Source organism: Antrostomus carolinensis, unplaced genomic scaffold (assembly GCF_000700745.2).
Source record: "Antrostomus carolinensis isolate BGI_N321 unplaced genomic scaffold, ASM70074v2 scaffold166, whole genome shotgun sequence".
In the NCBI taxonomy this organism is placed as follows: domain Eukaryota; kingdom Metazoa; phylum Chordata; class Aves; order Caprimulgiformes; family Caprimulgidae; genus Antrostomus; species Antrostomus carolinensis.
In genome coordinates this window covers 47,911-64,085 of record NW_010322234.1, presented here as the reverse complement: position 1 = coordinate 64,085, position 16,175 = coordinate 47,911, and the positions used below count along the sequence as shown (strand labels likewise).

At 43.2% G+C, this 16,175-nt stretch overlaps 1 protein-coding gene across 1 annotated transcript in view; it reads right to left on the bottom strand.

The window, feature by feature from the left end:
- Nucleotides 1–5,939: 5,939 nt before the first annotated feature.
- The window catches only part of POU2F3 (POU class 2 homeobox 3), a 42,839-nt gene continuing 32,603 nt past the window's right edge, over nucleotides 5,940–16,175 (bottom strand). Inside the window, exons 7-14 of the mRNA XM_029085487.1 lie at nucleotides 12,776–12,858; nucleotides 12,448–12,630; nucleotides 11,902–12,043; nucleotides 10,865–11,001; nucleotides 9,311–9,472; nucleotides 7,658–7,724; nucleotides 6,943–7,075; nucleotides 5,940–5,979 (exon numbers count right to left, since the gene is read on the bottom strand). Of these exons, the coding sequence (XP_028941320.1) occupies nucleotides 5,940–5,979; nucleotides 6,943–7,075; nucleotides 7,658–7,724; nucleotides 9,311–9,472; nucleotides 10,865–11,001; nucleotides 11,902–12,043; nucleotides 12,448–12,630; nucleotides 12,776–12,858 (947 nt within the window). The remainder of the gene's footprint in view (nucleotides 5,980–6,942; nucleotides 7,076–7,657; nucleotides 7,725–9,310; nucleotides 9,473–10,864; nucleotides 11,002–11,901; nucleotides 12,044–12,447; nucleotides 12,631–12,775; nucleotides 12,859–16,175) is intronic.

The following is a 16,175-nucleotide window of genomic DNA, read 5'->3' as shown; positions in this document are numbered from 1 at the left end:
GTCTTGTATCTGGTTTTGAAAGCAGAGGCCAGGTGAGTGGGCATACAGTGCCCACCTTTGTGTTGTCTTGTGCTGACTGCCGGGAGGGGAGGCTGAGACAGGAGCTGGTGTGTTTGGGAATGCCTGGGTCCGGAGCTGGTAGGTTTGGGAATGCCTGGGTCCGGAGCTGGTGTGTTTGGGAATGCCTGGGTCCGGAGCTGGTGTGTTTGGGAATGCCTGGGTCCGGAGCAGGTGTGTTTGGGAATGCCTGGGTCCGGAGCAGGTGTGTTTGGGAATGCCTGGGTCCGGAGCTGGTGTGTTTGGGAATGCCTGCGTCCGGAGCTGGGGACTGGCGTGGGATGCAGAGGGAGATGTGACACAGAACACGCAGAACAGGATGAGTGGGTGAGCACCAGGGCTGGGCAGAGGCAGGAGGGAGTAACCAGGAAAGGGCTGTTCTTCCTCCAAGCCCTGACAGTGAACTCTGTGTCAGTACCATGTCATTCCTGTTTATTCAATTTGCTTTAAAAACTGTATAAAGGAGATTGTGTGTCCCAAACAATCCAAACCTTCCCTACAGCCAAATTGCTCTATGCTGGAAGTGAAACCAATCACCTGGAGCATGAGAGGCCTCATCGATGATGACTTAGGTCTCTTGTGTGCGCTGCACTCCATGGGATGTTTCTCTGTATTATAAAAGTACTGGTAATACATTAAAATATGCTTCTAGTCAGACAGTAGATTATAGGTTGCTCTTATATTTGAGCTAAAACTTCCTGATTTTTTCTCTTCTTTGACAGCATTTTGGCCCCTGCTCTGAAGCAAGACCACAGGCTGTGCAGGCAGGGACCCCCCAGCACAGAGAAAGGGTGTCCCACTGCAGCTTGGGCACTAGTCCCTGCTACCATCTCTAAAGGTGAGCCTGAATTTAAATTCAGCTACTGAAGGTATTGTCTTGGAGTGTTAGGATCTATGCTGATTCTGCCAGGACTATTAAGTCCCAGGGCTGTGAGCACCAGGAATTATGAGGGCACTTGATGGGATCATTTGGACACTTAGAAGTGCTCGAAGTCTGTCTTCAGGCCACAGGGAAAAGTGGGAAGGACAAGGAACAGAGCCCTGTTGTCCCAGTTTGCACTCAGCCTCCTCACAGGTGGAAAGCAGAGGAGGAAAGAAAGGGGAACTAACAATAAAGGAAATTAAATACCAAGAGCAAATTGTTAATTTTCCAGCCTTTCCTAAGCTGCTTGAGCTTGGGCACTGCTATACATCACAGAGGTATCTGGTACCCGACCTCCTACCTGGTCTGCACAGTTGCTACAGCAGTTAAGAGGAAAAGTCACCCTTGATGTCAGTCTTTAAAAATAGGAGTGTATCTCCTATATGCACTCCAGCATGTGTCAACAGAGAGGAAAGTCAGGAGTATTTATTCACTTTATATTCTGAGGTTGACAGTTCAGTTGTCTCTGGCTGAGAAGAGCAGGAACTAGAGAGAGAGGTGTGCCTACAGACAGACCGTAACTACTGTGCCCTTGATTTGATTTTGGAACCAAGTGGGATCTGGGTCATTACTCCAGAGAGCTTGTGAATGACCAGACCACAGCTAAAAATAAAAGATGAATGAGGTTGCACCCCTTATACTCACACACAATAGGGATGGGACCTATAGAGGTTTTTAGGCAGGGACCCAGCTGATAGCTGGTTCTTCCCTCACTCCTGAGGTTCACATCACCAATGCTTGGGTCCTAACAGTAGAGGAGCTCTTCTCAAGAGAAGAGGAGGGACAGAGAGCATGGAAACTGTCCAGGTACAAGGGCTGCTGTGGTAGCAGATCAGGTTGTTCTGGATGTTGTGTGAGTTCTTATAGCCACTGTGAGGCACATCTGCTTGTGCGCAATTGTTCCCTGCTTTGTTTATCTGTGACTGTGGGAAGTGACTTTCAGTCTTGGAAAACTGGAATTGCCTGCTCTGTATATTTTTAATCCCTTTGATGCTCCTGTGAGGCTGGAAGTATTCCTAGAAGACAGGGGATTAAGAACTTTCCCTTCCAACTGTCACTTTTTGTGAAACAAACAGGCTGCTAGTGCTTGTTTTCTTATTCAGGACCAGTTTATCAATAAATCTGAGAGACTTGTTCTTGTGTTTATAAACTTTTCAATGGAGATCAACTCTCATGATGTGTTTGCAAAACACCTGTCACAGCTTGGCTTTGATCTCAGCTGCAATACTAATGTGCAGATAGCCTTATTCAGCATTTAATACGTTTGTAATTTCCCTCCCAGCTTTCAGAAATAATATTCCAAAATTTAAGCAATGCTGCCTTTGTGGGAGCAAACTACTTAGAGGAATTTCTGAAAATTAAATTGAATAGTCCTTGTCAGTTAAGAGCCAGATTTTTATCTTGGTGTATCTTCTCTACACTATAAGGATGTATACAAGTACAGTAACTTGTAAGTACATTATTGGAAATAGTTAGCTGCCTTTCACAACTTTATTTTTGGTCTCTTTTGACGAAGAGGCTCACAAACCACTTTACCAAGTGGCTAAGTAGACTGTCAACTGACTCTAAAATCAGTAGCCAAGTTCAGCTACCAGGTATAGGATTAGTACAGGAATCACTGGGTAAAATTTGCAGGCTAGGGTTAATTATAAATAATTTAAAAATTGCTTATAACCTGTGAAATAACTCGAGATTTTTTCACAGTAGAAATGAGCTGGAAACTAGAGCTTTGTCAAGGGTCAGTGTAATAAGTCTTCTACGAAGGCTGTCAGCAGAATGAGCTATAATGTTCATCATTCATGAACTGTGCTATTTAACACAGGTTGGTTGACAACTGTGAGGAGGGAAAGGTATCACCATCACCTAATGGGGACTGAGTACTTTGTCAAAGGTCATGCAGTAAGTACAATAATATAGGGTGTCCCAAAGGTATAGATCAGCAGAGAATTCTGCTCCCACACACTTTATCTGCACATGAGTACAGGTCAATAGTTTGGTTGGTTTTGTTTTGGTTTTTTAAAATTATGACAGAATTGAAATTTTCATTTGGAAGTATGTATTTTTTTTTAATCTTTTAGACCAGATAAGGGAAAAACACAACTCTGGAAAAGTTTCTTTCCAACAAAACACACTAGCATGTTTTAATTAAAGAGCAAAACAAATGTCTGCTGCTTTGTTAATTCCTGTTTCTCCTACCCTCCACCATTTTAGTACAGATCCCTTAGTCTCACCCCACCAGCCTCCCAGTCAGTTTAACTCAGCTGCTTATGTGAAATTAATGGAAATGAATCAGGCAAAATACTTAAGTATAGTATCAACTCCACTTCTCTAGCCAGCTAAAGGATCTTGCGTGTGAATAAAAGCTCTTACCACTCCCTGGTTGGGCATGTGTGATTGCATTCATTTTTAGAGATTTTCCATTATTCATTGGAAACCAGGCAAGCTTTTCCAGCAGGACAGAGCCAGCGCTGGAGGGGAGCAGAGCAGGTATTGCTCTGTGTTTGCAGAGCTTGCCTTTGCTCGTTTTGAGAGCCTGCCTTTATAATCAACCCCATGGAGGCAGGGGCAGATTTGCTCAGGGAGGGCATGTTGGCACCATCCATCCCTGCAGCTGACCCAGCAAACAACTAGCTGAGTTTAAATGCAGTTTGAGCACAGCTGTTTTTAAATTCTGCTGTAGTATCATCCCCTTAGCTAGAGGAAAAATTTGGGTTTTCCTCAAGAATCCTGTGATTAAGGCACACGATAAAAAAAGCTGCCACCTTTAATTCCTGTCACTCTAGCTGTAGGAGACAATTCATGCAGGGAAAGTCCCTGTTAGAGACAGCAATGGGAACCTTAAGAAATCTGCCAAGAACACCCACCCATGCAGCTGTACCAAACCTGGCACAGCTTAACTTTAGAATGATTATATTCAAATAATTCATTTCACATCTCTAAATCTAGTTGGAAAGCAATGGAGAGCGAGGCTTGACATCAACCCTCCAAGCATGTAAGAACATTTAATTAATGGCAGAAAGAAGGGCCATAGCAATTAGAGTTAGATTAATACTTCCCATCTACATTTCTTGCTTTCCCAATGTAAAATGTTTTATAAATCACAACAGATTTTGTTGAAAAAAAAGTTTCATTTAATTTTAATGTTTCCACTGAAAAACAAGATACGATGAAAGTGTTTCAGTCAGAGGTAAGTGAGTGTTGGTGGGGAATCCAGGAAACAGAAATACAGTTTCTCCTTTTTTGTTAGAACATTTTGGAAAAAAACAAAAACAAAACAAAACTTATTTTAGTATTTAAAAAAGAGAAATATTTTTCTTAATTTCCATTTTTCAAGAAATGTTACCTTATATTTGCCAGTCCTCTGTCATTCTTATTAGTATCTGCTTCTATAACAAAACCTCACTCAAAGCAACAAATGCAGTTCTATATACAGTGTGCATGTAGGGCTCAATACTTTGTGTGAAGGTAGCTGGTAAACTTGTAAGGTCCACAGACTCCATATAGCAATAATTCATCACACAGGACTGGATGAGTAGGATAAGAAACAACAGATCAATTTACTTCCCCCCCCCCCGAAGTAACAAAGGATAATTTTTACTAAAAAAAAAAAAAAAAAGCTCACATTTACCTTAAAAAAAAAAAAAAAAGCCGTCAGAAAAAAAGACTACTACTCAAAAATGGCTATTTACAATCTGGTCTGCGAACCATATACTCATTTACTCTAATTTCACTGAATTAATTACTTGTACCCATAAACAACCTGACCAGGAATTTGTATTACTTAATACTACTTTAACAAAATTAAATATCTACCTCTTTTCAAGTGGAGAGTTGCAAAGTAACAACAAGTTCCCTGGTGATATGCTGTGAAAATTTAAGTTTCCTACACTTTGGCATCTCATGAAATTAAGAAACACTTGCACACACAGACCTCAAGATTCACTCCTGAGCAATATAACTTGTCTTCCCAGGAAAAGAAGAGCATGCTGCAGAGAACAGGCAAGCTACATTACAGTTCAGGAAAGACCAGAACAGACATACACCTCTGCTCCAGAGCAGTTGGTTTTGTTTGGTATCAGATAAAACCCAAAGGATGAATAAAAGAAAGTAGGGAATGTCAAGACTAATCCTTGTCCCATCAAATCAACACAAACTGCTTTTGTGTTCAATGAAGTCAGAAGTTCACCCAAGGTTTTCAAACAGTGACATCCTCCAGTGGGGCAGTGAGGCTAGCTGTGAAAACAGTAACAAGACCTGGACACAAATTTTGCAAAAGACAAATTTTTTTTAAAGGAAAAAAATAAGAAGGCTCTAAAATACTTAATTAAAAAAAAAAAAGAAAAGAAAAGAAAAGAAAAAAGCACCTTTAGAAACAGGGCAGAACAGCTCACTGCAAAGCGGGTTTGGTCATGGATAAAGCACAGTGCCATTGACCTTGGAAGTCTATTGAAAACCAAGGCTCACATCTTGACACAGGTCTCTGGTGAAATGAACTGGGTAACCTCGGCTCAGTTTGGGGGTTTATGGTATGTGTGCGTGATAGTAACAGCATGATAGACCCTTCTTATGTGAAGCTCTGAAACGAGGGAGAGGAAAAGGTGGTCCTGACATAGAAATCCTTCCAGATTAGAGATTGGCAGACAATCCAGTGTGAATGCAGAGATTTGCAAGCAGAGGGCAGTGTTTCATGCTAATAGTGCTAAGCAAAGGCTCATTCTTGAAGTGAATGCCTGGAAGAGTATTACAATGTCACTGTTGGCATTGAGAATCCTTGGGGAAGGTCAGCTGCAGTTTGAGTCCCTGGAGAGTTCTGCTGCTGGGGGTTCCCTTAAACAAGACCTTCATTTGGCAGCATTTTGAAGGCACTGGAACACCAGATGTTGCCCCAAGCATTGTTCCTAGAGAAGTTGGTCCATAGCTAGAAGTCAGAGCTCCTTTTACACATGATGGAGGAGTCATCTCAGTGGAGGTAGGTAGGTTGATTCCATCGGTACCAAGATCTGTTTGCAACACAGGGAATAAGAGCTACAATTGCCATGTTGTTAACAGTTTCCCCTCAAAATAAAAATCATTATTATTCCATCTGTAACTTCACTTCGACTTGGCAGCCATCAAATGATCCTTTGCTCCTATAGGAAGCTTATAGCAAAACCCCTGTCTTCCTAAGCAACATCTTCCATTGTGCTCACAATTTCACCTACTACCTGGCTCTTGGGCTTCCTCCATGTAAGAGGAGATCTCATTCCCAGCACAGGATGATCCATGACTCAGAAAGCCCAGCAGCTATGGGTAATGCCCTCTGCTCTCTGTTGCCTTCCTACTAGCACAGCATCCTTGATGTGATGTAGGAGAAACTACAAGTGCAGAGAGGCCCAAGTAGCACAGACTGTGGCAGGGGCATGTTCAGTGAAATAACCAGAAGGGCTCTGAGCCCATATGTGTGGCTTAATGCTTTTGTAGCATCTAAAGGTTGGGCAGAGGAAAATCTTTGTTCCTGTTTCATCTGCCACTGTGGAATAGTTACTCTGCAGCAGAGCTCTCTGGGTGGCACTGCAGGAGAGAAAACTGGCTGTGGAGGGGGTTATCCAAGCAGAAAGAGCAAAATAAGCCTTCCTCTGCTTCCTCCGCACAAGTCTTAGCTTAGGACAGTCCTTATGGACAGTGTTTCTATTCAGGTTTTTAGTGGTGGTGGGTTTTTTAGGGGTTTTTTTTTTCCCTTTTTTTAAAGCAGCACAGTTTTTCAGCAAAACTTGATTTACTATTTGTTGACAAGCAGAAAAATCGCCATATCCCAAGAAGCTTCAGGTTAGACGTGAAGCTTCATGTAAGAACATGCCACCATGTAGCTCCACATTGCTGGAGTCTCTAAGGGCTTGCACGTTTTTCTCTAAGGTCCCATTGCTTTTCTCCCCAGCCCTCTGATGCCTTTGCCAAGGAGCAAGCTGTGGCCCCCAGTGCCTTACCCTGAAGAGTTGAAACCGGACGAGTTCATGGCAGCTTTGGAGTTGCTCTGGGCTGTGCCGGGGCTGCTGGCATGGAGTGCACTGCCAGGGGACGAGGGCCTGCTGGAGTTCCCTGGGGAACATGATGATGTTACTGTGTAGCAGAGAAAGCAGAATAAGACCGGGATCTTCTTTTCCTGCCAAGGACAGCCCAAGCCCAAACACTTCCACTATATCTTGTACCCATCCTGTCATTCATCCAATTCACTGTCTAAGCTGCAGGAGCGAGGCAGAATCTGTGCCCCAGCCATGAGAAGGTGGAGGTCTCCAGGACTGCTCTCTCTGTAGTGCTCACTTGCTATTACTGTGAATCGCACTTCTCAAAGGAGATCTGACAATGTTCTGTTGAAGAAATGCAGTAACCTACCCCCAAGCACTCCTGTTGTTTGGCTTCTAGGTGTGTCTGCCTCCCAAACAAACACCCCAGTAAAATTTGCCTAGGATTATCCTGGGAATGTTATCATGCCCAGGAAGTTTTCCATGTCTTTGTTCCATCCAAAAGAAAGACTCAGCTGTTCTTATCCCTTGTACACTAGTTATGTGGGGACACCTTCCTTAGTCAAACCCAAGGATCTTAAGAGTGGTCTGCAAATGAACCTAGAAACAAAGTAGTCGGAGAGCAAGAGCAGAGGAATGAGGAAAGAAATGGTGAGTGAGGCAGGTTCTCAAGTCTTACCAGTCCCAGGCATGGTGCTATGCACCGGATTGACGGAGAGGGGGCCCAAGGACCCTGAGGTAGAGACCTAGGGAGAAACAGAAGCAAACATTAAGCGGTTGGCACTATGAGGGTATAGATCACAAAATGCCACTCCTTTCATATTCTCTTTAGAATGTACTGGCTCCCAGGCAGAGTTCTTATCTACATCTGAAGCTCCCACAGATATTCTATTCATACTCTAGCATAGAAGCACCGTTCCCACATCCAGGGCCATGGAAAGAAACTAGAATGAGTATCACATATGCCTGACACACTCTGCATATGTCTGAATTTATGGGTCAGCTATGGAAAAGCCTGAAAATATCAAACACAAGCCAAGCCTTCTGGAAATCCTGGGAGCAAATTGGTAGGAGTTACTGCTCTTTGGTTGTTTTACACTGGATATTCTCAGTCTGAAACTTCACTCTGGTCTTGGGCACAAATATTCCCTTTTCCTTTAGGGAGTTCTTGATGGGTGAGAATTCTCAGGTGACAATTAGTAATTGGGTGGCTGCAATCAAAGCGAGCCTTGGGCATTTGTTGTTCTATGGTGACACTTTAACTACAGGCAATAGGTTGTTCAGAATGACTGATGAGCAAAGGCATACTTCATACAATGCATTCACAGGAAAATTATTCATCAAAGCTGCTGCTTTAAAAATTCACGGCTTGCAAGTGACATTTTGTGTTTGCAACTGTAGACCAATGTGTTGTGCAACAAGTGACCAAACCTCTTGTGATGTTTTCCTGCCTTCTGATGGATAATTCCAAAACCCAGAAGATTTCAAGATAAAATATTGCTTGTGAATACATATTCTCCCTCCCACTCAACATGTGCTCCAGCACTAACATCATCATAGGGAGGATTCTGCCACTTTTGTATGTGGAAGCAACTATTAACTAGCAGAAATGCAACAGTAGCTCGTTATCCCCAGTAGCCACTGACAGTAGATTACAAGGACGCACTTTCACCAGCTCTCACAACAGTTTCTCTTTTCCTCATTCTTCCTGGCAATGAAAATACACTTGCCAAAGCGTGAATGTACAACCTGAGAGGACAATTAGCAGTACTGAAGTATATTCTGCATTTCTGCACAGATGTAAAACAAAAAAACCTGATATGTAAATAGTTACCACTAGGTTTCAGATTTAACGACTAAATTGACATGAGTGGACGTAATTCTTATTCTGTGGAATGCTGATTCCTTCTTCATTAACTTTGGAAAGCTTTTATTTACCAGTCTCAGGTTGAAAAGTTTTAGGATTCACTCTATTTGGATAAATTATCCTACAATTAAACTGACCTGTACCTTCTAGGAAACTTGTATTTTCTTTCTATTATTTTCATTAATAAAATAAAAATAAATGTTCTGTAAGCACAGGCATGAGATTCCTTTCAAATTGGGATGTTGAGTATATGTCAAATCCACAGCTATCCCAGCTGCCTCTCTGCACACTCCTGTGGGTATTGTCCCCCACTGGACTGTGGAGTTGTCTTGCCAGCAACCCAGGGACTTGTGTGTACAAGGAAATGTCCTGTTTCCTTCTCCTGCAAACCCTGTTGCATCCCTCCACCCTTTTCCCTTCTTGTCTGGGATGGCATGTAGAACTTCTTAATCCAGAGTCTCTCACCAGTCTGGAATTGTAGATAGGTGATTTGATGGGGGATGGCATCGGGCAGCTGATCCGTTTTTCCTTCTGGCGCCGGTTGCAGAACCAGACCCGAACCACCTCCTTTTCCATGGAGAGCTGCTCTGCTATCAAGGATATCTCCTCTGAACTGGGCTTGGGGTTCTGCTAAGAAAGGGCAGGAGGTTAAAGAAAGGCCCAAAGAGCTGTAACTTACAGCATCAGTGTATGCTTCTACTGCAGGAAAGGCAGAGGGCAAGGTTGGGGTTGGCTGTAAACTGGGGAAGGAAGAAAATTTGCTTCTAAAACATAGGGTAAATATTTGGGTGAGAGATTATGTTCTGTGAACCAGAAAGTGCCTCTGATTCAACATCAAGTCTCATGGAATCAGTGGGGGGATGAGTCACAGTACCTGGCCTTGTTACTGCATAAAGCACCATGCTCTTTGATCTTAACAGCACCCTAAATCATTGCTTGGGGGGAAGCTATTGACTGGTGGCCTTCTTATCACACAAGCTCTGAGTGCTGTTTGTACGCCTACCTGCACCATGTCAGAAGAGCCATTCCTTCTCTTTCTTCATCCATGGCTCATTTATAAAGGGAAATAATAGTACCTATCCTTTCTTCCCAGTCACTTATTTTCTGGTGCATTTGACAGCATTTAGCTGTATGGGTTTTGTTCTGAGTTGGAGACCTGAGGGTCAAAAATACTGAGCACGGAGATGCCAAGACAGTTTTCCCATTACAAAGAATGCCTCATACTAGCTAAAAATAAATTCCCATAATAATCTGTCAATGATTGTCTTTTGTTCTCATTAACAGTCTTGGGAGGAAATTTTGATATGATAAGATACAAGGGAGAAACCAAGAAAAAAATGCAGGCTGATCAAAAACTGTTTTGATTAAAAATTTTCAACAGCCAACTTAGTCCTACTGATTTAAAGCTCTGTTTGCTCTCTGTAGTGATTTTCCTTGAAATTCTTGATACTTAAAAATTAAAAGGCTCCACTTCTGAAATGATTCTGCAGCAATATCTGGAGCAACTAGTTCTGTGGTCTCAAGACCAGGCTGGATAAGGCTTTGAGCAACCTGGTCTAGTGGAAGGTGTCCCTGCTGATGGCAGAGGGATTGGAACTAGAAGATCTTTAAGGTCCCTTCCAATCCAAACCATTCTATGATTCTATGAAGACCTGCTTAATGGGGCATTGTTTCTGTGCTGCAGCATGGCCACATAGTTCCAGTGACACATGCCTGCAACTCAAAGAGAAGGGGTGGGTGCAGGAGATCAGCTCTGGCTAGGGCACCACTCAGTGTAAGACAGTGGGGAGGTGTGGTGATGAAGTTATAATTCCTTTAAAACAACATTTACCAAGGATTTAGTAGTGTCTGATTTCTTTGCTATTGACACTTTTCCTGCTAACCCCTTCAAGCATTTTTTAACCTGCTATCAAAACAAACAAAATCTCTTTTTTTTTTTGGTGGATTCACTGCTACTATGAGCTAGCAAATGCCAAACTCGTAGAGAGTTCACAACACATTGAAAGATTTTCCCCTCACATCTTGAAATCTTTTCTCCAGCGTGGAGCGAATGTTGGTCTCAATGCTGGTTCGCTTCTTTCTTTTCCGTCCAAACATCTCATTCACTGAGGGGTAGGAATTGGGAGTACTCATGGAGGAATCCAGAGGAGCAGATTCTGGGGAAAGAGGGAGGTGAAGAGAGATATTAAAGAAGATAATGAGTTATTTTCATTCCTAGATGCTTTCTGAGAACTATGGCACCTCCTAAATTAAGTAAAATGTCCCTACATTGTGGATCCTTCCTCTGATGATGATTAAAATTGCTCCAACAGTCCCAAATCCATCGCTGATCTTGTCCAAATCAGGAAAGAAATGTTAAGTGCTAAAAATTTTAAATCAACACACTATTTTTCCTTTTTCCAGCTTGATTTCCAGCCTGCTTCAGTGGGGACCATGCATTTTCCAATAATTTAATTTCACACAGTTAAAGGTGTTGACTTACACCACTGGGATCAAGCCTCATATAGGCAAGACACCTCCTGACACAAACTGGTTAAACGTGGAACTCCTGAAGGGCTGGGTGAAGCACATGAAACTAATGCCTCTTCTACAATGGTCTGCAGCCAGCAGAGGACACCAGCCCAGTCCTGCTGCTACTGGGGATTCCCCTTGCTGGGAGATCTTCCTTTTCTAATTACTGCTCCTGGGCTGATCTCTGGGCACTTTAGGAGTCCCTTGCTACTCTTTCCAGTTTACACAGGGAGGGACTGAAAGGACTAACCCAGTGATTTGCCCCAGGCCATGCAACAGAGCAAGAAGGGATGAAGGAAGGGACTGCCCCAGACACCAATTGCAATGTAAATCCCATATTGCCAGAGTGAAAGGACAAATGTGGTTTGCTATTTAGGCTGCTATGCAACCTGCTGTGTGATCCACAGAGGAAATCACTCTGTTACCAGCCCAGTCATGGATCTGAGAGGTCTTAGCCCCAGCTCTGATTTTCTTGGCTTTTGCTGAAGGTTCCTGGATGGATCCTGGCCAAGACTGGTGGTATTTCTGCATGTAATGTCACCTACCTGCGTCACTCAGCCACTTCTCCAGCAGAGGTTTGAGCTTGCACATGTTCTTAAAGCTCAGGTTGAGAGCCTCAAAGCGGGAAATGGTGGTCTGGCTGAAATCATTGCCATAGAGCTTCCCCATGGCAAGTCCAACATCACCCTGCCAGAGAAGATCCAAATCACATCATGAGCTCAGAAAAAAAAAACCAAACCCTTACAGCTTCCTGCTGTCAGACCACCTCTCAAGGCTGCTTACAGAATAGGTTCAACCTAGTTTCCATGACCTGCCTTCCACAGAAAGTGACTTCTCTTCCCATGGGAGTCTGCTCCACACCCCTGAGCCTTTGTGTATTGAAGAAGGTGCAGATAACAAGGTCATGGAAATGAGGGAAGGTAATTAGGAAGGGTTTGTCTCTTCATGTGTTTGGAAGGGCATGCTTCAAGGAAAGACAAACTGTATCTAATCCAGCCCGATCTCCATCCTCTCCTCTGCCACAAACTCCCCCAACCCACCATGTCCACATCACAAATGACACCAGCCTTCCCACTGACAAGACTGCTCACCTGCGTGAACCCCAATTTGATTCGCCTTTGTTTGAAAGTCTTCGCAAACTTTTCCAGCTCCTCCAGGTCACTGGGTTCCTCAGATGCTCCTGATGGAGTTAGGTGCTTTGCTACTTGCAAATGCTGGGGTACGTCCAGGTGGGGTTCAACTGATGAGCCAGGGAGTCCAGAACGACCCACAGCCTGTTAAAACAACGAGAGATGCATGGAGTCACAATAGAAAAGCACACAATTTTCTCTGCTGTTTGCCCTTAATGAACCAGCACTTTTTGTAGATGGCTGCTTCTCAGGGTGAGATTGTACATAGGACTAAGTCAAGGTAAATTACCTGTGATGCCAGGCTGGGTCCTGGTTGAGAGAGGAGAAGGCTGCCCTGTTGCTGAGGGAAGGAGAGGATGTTTGGCTGCAAAGCTGAGGAGAGAGAAAGAGATGTATCCGATCAGACCAGCTCCTTCATCAGCACCTACGCAGCTGAACATCCCCCTGTGCAGGAAAGGCTCATGGAGCTCTGACTGGGAAATGTCAACCAGCTGTTGTTCAAAATACAAGAATTTCAGTCATTACAAATGAGGGTGGCTCCAAGTTGGATTAGGAGAAAGGAAAGGTTCTTTTCATGGCTTTTTAGCCTGAAAGGGATTATTACAATAATAATATAAGTGAAATATCTCACCCACTGATCTCTGTGTGCAGCTCACTAACCTAAGGCTGAACTAAAGCACAGACATTTTACATAGGCATCTAACTTTGCTTTTAGATGACAAGCAGCAGAGAATTTATTACATCCTTAGTGGTGATTTCTCCCAGTGCTTAATCATTGTAGCTGTTAAAAAAAGTGCAGCTTATTTCCAATAGAAGCTTTTCTGACCCCAACTTTCAGCCACTTGATCTTGTTAAGAAAATCCTGATCCTACAGTTAATCTCAAGAGCCTACTCACTCTGCTTTCTACTATACATTTCATTTTGAAATGTTGTTTTGAAGCCATCTGACCCTTTCTTTTCTACCCTCCTGTATTTCAAATAAATTGAATTTCTTTTGGAATATATAAACTGACACAAAATGATGAAAGGAAAAAAGAAAGGAAATCTATAATACTAACAAAAACTACTGTTTATGGAGACTGTGTAATTGTTTAGTTGACAAACTGCCAAGTACAAGCCTATATGTCTTACAAGGGACACCCTAAAGATTAAGTAGTGACTGAGGCAGTGTAGTTCCCTAGAAATTTAGTTCTTCAAGCCTGTTGTGGGTGAAGCCTAGAGAATTTAGTGAGGATTTATAACTTTTCTTGAAACAGTCAATACATAATATTGATTGTAACTGGCAATTATAGGGAGAACTATAGAAATCAGTGGACTTCTGCTAAAAAATATAAAGAAAAAATTATCATCTCCAGAATCAATCACTCCCCCTTCTCTCTCTTTCTGTCTTTCCTTTTTTAATTTAGATCTGAATGTGCAGAATCCCATTTATTTATTTAGATTGGTGTTTCAATAAGCCTTCTCTAATGCTGGAACAACTTTGAATTTCAAATGCAGGCTGGTAATGAGGTGCACATTTTTAACAGTGAAGGTAATTAATCACTGGAATGGCTTGCCTAGGGACATGGCAGATGCTCTGTCATTTGGAGTCTTTAAAATCATGATTGAACACCTTTGCAAAAGCTAGGCTCTAGCAAAAATGAAAATTATGGACTGGATTCAGGAATCACCGGTTTGACAGCTGATGAGACTGAGGCCGCGTTTATATAAGATGAAGACTTCAGCTGAAAGTATTGATGGGCTGACAGTATTCCCAGCATCTACCTGGCTGTTTGATTCCACCTTTACGGTACAGAGCTCTCACCTCCTTATTCCAATGTGCCAGCATTAGCTGTTTGAAGGGCTGCACAATGAATCAGACCTGGGAACTGATCTGGCTAAAAATCAGCTTTAAAACACAAACCCCAAACTAAATCGTGTGTCTTCTTGGGAAGGGTAAGCCCACAGTCGAGTCCCTTTGTCTGTGAAATCCATGAACTGATGTACCCATCAGTCAGAACTCAGGAAACACTGAGGGTGTTCCCATGATGGCCCAAGGGACAACTTCAGGAATATTTTATGCATCTCTGGTGTGAAGATACACTCCACTTTTATCTGTACCAAACAATGAATTCTGCAACACCAGACTGTGCCTTCACTTTCACTCCCCAGTGGCTGTGCATGCACAGGGCAACATAAGAAAGACATGGACCAGTTAGAACAAGTCCATAGAAGGGCCACCAGGATGATCCGAGGGCTGGAGCAGCTCTCCTATGAAGACAGGCTGAGAGAGCTGGGGCTGTTCAGCCTGGAGAAGAGAAGGCTCCAGGGAGATCTTATAGCAGCCTTCCAGTACCTGAAGGGGCTACAAGAAAGCTGGGGAGGGACTTTTCCTAAGGACAACTAATGACAAAACAAGGGGAAATGGGTTTAAGCTGAAAGAGGGCAGGTTTAGATGAGATATTAGGAAGAAGTTCTTCACTGTGAGGGTGGTGAGACACTGGAACAGGTTGGCCAAGGAAGTTGTAGATGCCCCCTCCCTGGAAGTGTTGAAGGCCAGGTTGGATGAGGCTTTGAGCAACCTGGTCTAGTGGAAGGTGTCCCTGCTGATGGCAGGGGGGTTGGAACTGGATGATCTTTAAGGTCCCTTCCAATCCAAACCATTCTATGATTCTATGATTCAAACTTGGCAACCATCTATTCAAATGGCAGCGCTCTCGCACAAAAAACCAGCTACTGGCCAGAATATCCAGTCTTTATCAAGCCTGGAACCAAAAGGGGTCATGGCCAAACAAGTGGCCATCTGTTGGAGGAGTTATAGCTGGCAAAGGAAGTCACTTAACAGAAGAAACTCTAACTCTATAAAAGGAAGCAAGTTCTGTTTTGCAGTATAATGTGTTTCCTATTACATGTGAATAAAAGCAGGCAGTATGCAATAGATTATCCCGACCCTGCCACTTCAAACAAACTCAATTCTAGATGATCAGTAAATATAGATCAAGCAGTTGCTTTATACATCACTCAGCATCATTTGGCAGAGAGAAAAGTTTATGTACTGTCAATGAGGAATACGTTTCCCTCTTGCCTATAATATAGGTTTTCTTTTGGTGCATATGTACCAGTGGAGTCAAGCTGCAGAGATTTTAAGTTTTTAATTCTGAATTTTGGTTCATACAGAGGGACCTCTGTGCTGGACTAAATCAAGAATGTTAGCAAAGGACCCAAGTCCCTTTCTCCAAGTCAGGTTATGGATCAAAGCCTGTGTTTGTCTATCCACAAGCAGCATAAAACTTCCTCAATGGTATGCATGTATCCCTAAAAAATATCAGTAGTAAAAATAGAAACACAGGGTCTTTCTAAAGCACTGAGTTCAGTCCTCAGTCCTTTTATCCCTTTCACGGAGCTGATTACACTGTGTTTCAGAAGTAGTTAGACCTCCTGCCCTCTCCTGCCCCATGGCTTGGAACAAGATTTGTGAACAACCACTGGCAATTCCGAACCTCTCAGCTCTCATCCCCGGTTGCTCCTGGCTAGGTTAGACCTGTTTGCTCTAGTGCCAGCATTGTCCTTCCACCAAAGCAGCTCAACTCCTTGCCTGGATTTATTCTCCTTCCAAGGTACTTAGAGAAATCAGCTCAACCTCTCATCAGTTTTCTGGAAGAAATGAAGAGTGCTAACCCAGGGAGGCTGGGAGCCCAGGCAGGCTGCAT